Source organism: Octodon degus, unplaced genomic scaffold, assembly GCF_000260255.1.
Source record: "Octodon degus isolate 3935 unplaced genomic scaffold, OctDeg1.0 scaffold00054, whole genome shotgun sequence".
In the NCBI taxonomy this organism is placed as follows: Eukaryota; Metazoa; Chordata; class Mammalia; order Rodentia; family Octodontidae; genus Octodon; species Octodon degus.
Window position 1 is genome coordinate 2526595 of NW_004524630.1, and position 5669 is coordinate 2532263.

The window sequence follows — 5669 nt, forward strand, 5'->3', positions numbered from 1 at the left end:
GGAGGTTAACTAGATTTGGGTCCCCGCCGGACTGCAGGGAGCCTTGGCGTTTTCACTGCAAAGGGCGGGCCAGGGAAATACTCAGACTGCGGGGTTCAGCTTGCGGTGGCATGAGTTACCCCGCCTGCGAGACACATTTATTTTTGTCTTTCTGAGACAGGGTCTCGCTGTGCAGCTCAGGCTGGCCTTGAGTGCACTTTGTAGCCCAGGCTGGTCCCTAACTTGCAACAGAGCCTCCTGCCTCAGCCTCCCCAGTGCTGGGATAACAGGTGTGCCCCTCCACGCCTGGCTTTTGTTGTTGTTTGTGGGGAGGGTAACAGGAATGAACTCACAACCGCATGCCAAGCAGGCGCTGTGGCACTGAGCTACATCCGCAGAGAGATACCCTTATTACCTAACAAATCTGTGTTGCTTAGGGTGATGTGACACCATATACATCGATTTTTATGAATGTCATAAATAACAACAGCTTTTAATTGTTATCGCCTGTAAATTCTGCTCAAAATAAAATCTGAAGCACTGCAGTCCTCCCAACAATCACAAACTGGACATGGTTACCTCATTTTGCAGATGAGGAAACTGAGGCAGCAAGAAGGTGAGAAACCGAGGCGGACAGGCCCAGGGCTGTGCCCTTGGCCAACATGCCCCTGCTCAGGGATATTTTTGAGGGCAAGGATTATGTAGTGAGTATACTTGTGGTACCAAAATCAGGATTAACATTTACTTCTTTAAAAACATGTACTTAGTACAGGGTCTAGAGGGTCTCAATACACAGCTGGGACTCGCAGTGAGCCTCCTGCTTTCAGCCTCAGCACTGGGATTACAGGCAGGTGCCACCAGCTGGGTCTCAGTGACCAGCTGGGTCTCAGTGGCCAGCTGAGTGTGCCGGGGTGGAGCCGGTGAAGCCTGCGGTGCCGGGTTGCCTGGGCAGACGCTATAACATAATATGAATTTTTGTTACAGGGAAGAAAATACCAAAGATCAATTGTGCAATACAGATTTCTAACAACACCACTTGTGTGCTTTTTAAATGTGATCCACTCATCACCTTTCATAGTTTGGGTCTGACACAAGTTCACAGAACTATGTTTCTACTGAAATATTACACAGTTTACTCTTTTTTACTTTTCCTTTTGAGATGAGGGCTCGCTGTTTTCCTGAAGGTGGCCTTGAACTTGTGGGCTGAAGCGTCCCCTGCCTCAGCCTTTCCAGTAGCAGAGATCACAGGCATGTGCCAACGCACTCAGCTGTGTCTTACTCTCTTTGTTTTTTGATTAGTTGTCAATCTGGACAAAATTCCACAACTTTTATTTCAACATAAATTCATTTTGATAACCATGATCTCATTTTCTTACATGAAAAGTCTGAGGCTCGGGTAAGTTGCATATATGTAAGATGACGTTCCAAGCCACGGAACGCAGACTAGAAACCGTCGGCCAGGACCGTTGCTACGTAAATGGCCGTGTTTAGTAACTCACCCTGCAGAACCAGGGCCCTGCAGAGCATAGCATGGTTGTCACACAAAGGTGCTTACACCTGTGTGCGTTTGATTAAAAATGTTCTTGGCCAGCCAAATAGCTCAGCGGTCTGAAGTGTCTGCTTAGGCAAGCTTAGGCAGGGCAGGGACCAAGGTTCGATCCCCAGCCCACGTGCGGTGCCAGCGCCACCTTGAGGGCAGACTGAGCCAGCCACAAAAAGTAAATAAAATCAAATAAAAAGCATTCAAAAAATTCTGTACCTTTTTTAAACAAGAGGGTACTATTGTTAGTCTTTTATCCAAAGATGTGGTACAAAATTGTTTGAATTTATGTTTTGATGACTAGACCCCAAATTTAATTTCAGTATCTTGTCTTCTAACATACATGTGATTCTAACATATATACGGATGTAGTGATTCTGCTCCACTTTTATTTATTCAGAATTTTTCTCACTTGCAATTCCTCCAGCTTTGTTGTTACTTGAAGTTCTGACCACCGTCATTCTGGCTGTTTTCTCGCACAGCTGTGCTCCAAGACCCCTATTTTGTTTCTCTAGAATCTCCTGCAGGTGAGTCCCCTGGGTGGGCTGAGTTGCCTTGGACAAGAAGGAGTTTTAGGAAATCAGTATATTGCTTTTTAAAAGTCTCACAAATGTGCTGTATAAGCAGAACAGAAAGTCACGGAATTTTCCCTTCCCTGATGCACTTCAGTGGTGTGTGTTTTGATCTAAATCAGTAATTTTATTTCAATTAATTGCTTGAAGGTTTTATTTTAAAAAGAAAAACATAATAGAACAATGATACATAATTTTAAAGCAAGATAATAGATTAACAATGGTTAATATAAGGCCAGCCAGATAGCTCAGCCTAAAGCGTCTGCTGAGATAGACGCAGAAGCCTGGGTTTGATCCCAGCGTGCTGTCCTGTCCCATCCCTGGGACGTGCCCAGAAGGTGACTCGAGATTGGGTGTGGCCTAGGCCTGTAATCCCAGCACTTGGGAGGCTGAAGACAGGAGGATCACTACGAGTTCGAGCTGCATAATGAGGCCCGGTAGATCCTGTACTAAATACATAAAAATAAATAAATAAATATAATATGTAGTGTTACCTTCAAAGTAGTTGTTCAGATTATAAGCCATAGGCATGAAAAATTGATCAAACGATACAAGCACCAACCGTCCTTTTCCCTGAATAGAAATTGGTAGCATACTTAGCTTGTGAGGTTTCCGTTTCTGATTCATGTGAGTCTTCACCTAATGATCCCAGTAAGTGGCTCCACAAGGGTCCGCTGCCTGAGGCTCGAGTCTCGCAGCCACGCCTGCCGGAGGTGATTTCATGCAGCTGAGGGTGCCGCGCACAGTCGTCGGCCCTGCCAGCAAGCGTGCGCGACTTCGCTGCGCTCTTCAGCCTCTTGGTCTAAGCCCTGGTGATGTTCACTGGACGAGGCTTGAAGAGCACGCTTTATTACGACTAAAGAAGCGGTATTAAAGGGTGCATCGGGGCAGCTCGGTGGTCGGCGGCTGTTTCCACACGAGCTCACGTTAGCTGTGAACTTCATCTGAAAGGGCTTGTCCTGGCTCGTCACACGCCCCGCCATCTGCGCGCCCTCAGCTCCTTTGCAGGAGGCAGGGACGCCGAGCACAGAAGGGCCGGCGCGAGGGCCCACCGGCTCCTGCGGTGATGCCCTCGCCCCTGGCGCTGTGCCGCCGCCTGCCTCGGGAGCCGTCCCCGTCCGTGGACTCCCGGCCCTGCAGCAGCCCCTGCGAGCTCCCGGGCAGCGCGGGGACGCGGGGCCCGCGGCTGCCGCGCCGGCCGGCCTGGTGCTCCATCGACTGGGAGCAGGTGCGCCTGCTGCACCGGCTGGGCGCCGGCGGCTTCGGCTCGGTGTACAAGGCGACCTACCGCGGCGTCCCCGTGGCCGTCAAGCAGGTGTGCAAGCGCGCCGCCAACCCGCGAGCGTCCCGGCGCAGCTTCTGGGCCGAGCTCAACGTGGCCCGGCTGCGCCACAGCAACCTCGTGCGCGTCGTGGCCGCCAGCGCGCGCGCGCCCGCGGGCTCGGACAGCGTGGGCACCATCATCATGGAGTTCGGGGGCCACGTCACCCTGCACCAGGCCATCTACGGCGCGGCCGGCGGCCCCGGGGAGGCGCCCTGGGGTCTGCGCAGGTGCCTGCAGTACTCGCTCGACGTGGCCAACGGCCTGCTCTTCCTGCACGCCAGGCGCATCGTGCACTTGGACCTGAAGCCCGCCAACATCTTCATCAGCGAGCAGGACGTCTGCAAAATCGGCGACTTCGGCTGCTCGGCGAAGCTGGAGGACCTGCGGGGCGCGCGGGGCGCCGCCTACCGGCTGGGCGGCACGTACACGCACCAGGCCCCGGAGCTGCTCAGGGGCGAGCCGGTCACCGCCAAGGCCGACGTGTACGCGTTCGCCATCACGCTCTGGCAGATGAGCACCCGCGGCCGGCCCTACGCCGGGGAGCGGCAGCACGTGCTCTACGCGGTGGTGGCGCAGGGGCTGCGGCCCTCGCTGGCGGCCGCCGTCTTCACCGGCTCGGGCCTCGGGCGCGGGCTGGCGGGCGTCATCGAGCGCGGCTGGCGGGCGCAGGCGCCGCAGAGACCCAGCGCGCAGCTGCTGCTGCAGGAGCTGGGCGCGCTGCGCGGGCTCCTCGGCGCGGACGCCGGGCCGGACCCTGAGAGGCGCGTGTCCTAGCTTCTGTTTGCTTTTAAAGAGGTGGAGATGTAGAAGAAAACGTATCTTAAATCCTTAGAAAATAAAAAGTTGCTGAAAGACCCTTCGGTGGCAAATGCCTTTTAAAAGAAAGACGGCGGAGTGGTAAGTTTTGTAATTGTTTGGTTTGGTTGGCTGGTTTTGGACACGGCCTTGTTATGTAGTTAGTCTTGCCTTGAAGGCCACTGTGCAGCCCAGGCTGGCCTCGAACTCGTGGCTCTCCTCCTGCCTCAGCCTCCTGAGAGCTGGGACTACAGGCGTGCCCCCCCACACACACAGTTCCCGGCTCTTGTAAATGGTATAGTACTGTTAGTCACTGACTTTATTCTGTAGTATAGTTTTATGCTTCTTTAGAGCTTGTGTGCTGATTTTAACAGAGCCACAGGATTATACTTCTGCAAACGCATTATTGATAGGAACAGTTTGCCTCAAACAGAATTATGGTTTAAAGAAATGCTAAAAATGTCTATCTATTTGCGTCTATCTGGGCCCTACCACCTAAATTCAAATAAGTAACCATTTACTTCATCCAATTCTAAATCCACGAGAACTTTAAAACAAATTAGGGTTTTCCTACTGCTTCCCCTATGGAAATTTATTTTGGGAATGGCTTTCTCACATAAAACTCAAAAATCGTACTAAGTTTATTTTTAAAGAAACACCTTAAATGCCTTGTATTTTAAATGTGTGCATTGGCAGGAATAGAAAATTTGTGTAATAGTTTGGGTTTGTTTTATTGCGGTACTGGGGAGCAAGCCCAGCGCCTTCTCACCAAACTACATCATCAGTCCTGTTTGTTTATTTCATTTGAGTCAGGGTCTCGCTTACTTGTGAAGTTGTTCAGGCTGGTCTTAAGTGTGTAATACTCCTGCCTTATCACCTCAAAGTCGGGCATCACAGGCAGGAGCTGCCAAGCCCGGCTGCTACTGGCCTTCTAGACTATCTAGACCTGTTTGGGGGCCCACAAGGAGATGACAAAGTAAAGATGATATGACCTGAGGAGGTCACACGGTCACACCAAGGGACAGTAAAATTTATATTTGGCCACAGACAGCAGTTAGGTGGGTCCAGATTATTTCTCCTAGAAAGCAAGAGATATGGGGGATGCACATCAGAGCTCCAGAAAGGCTGCCTCTTGCTGTCAGGACAGCGCCAACCTTCTCTCAGTGACAGCAGTGTCCGTGCAAGGTGGGAGGCAAGCAAGGCAGTGCAGCCAGCTCATGGTGACGGCCTCGGATGGAAGCCACATGGGGGGCTGGAGAGAGGCACAGAAATGGGTCTGGATGCTTGGTTTTATTTTTTTTTCCCAATAATTTTATTGAGACACAAATAGCAATGAGACAGTTTCAAATCCAATTAGTAGGACAGTTTCAATAATTAACACACTGCATACGTTCTTCTTAGTGGTTAATTGCTGTACAAGATGCACACTTGATACCCTATTTACAAACACCATTAGAAC

At 51.2% G+C, this 5669-nt stretch overlaps 1 protein-coding gene across 1 annotated transcript; it reads left to right on the forward strand.

Moving 5' to 3' along the window:
* The first annotated feature begins 3157 nt into the window (after positions 1 to 3157).
* On the forward strand, positions 3158 to 4189 carry Mos (MOS proto-oncogene, serine/threonine kinase). The gene has a single exon (XM_004633405.1). It carries the CDS (start codon positions 3158 to 3160, stop codon positions 4187 to 4189), a length of 1032 nt encoding a protein of 343 aa, XP_004633462.1.
* Positions 4190 to 5669: the final 1480 nt, after the last annotated feature.

What these genes read in the sequence shown, in the direction of transcription:
- Mos (XM_004633405.1), top strand. Translation starts at nt 3,158, where the DNA reads ATGCCCTCGCCCCTGGCGCTGTGCCGCCGCCTGCCTCGGGAGCCGTCC.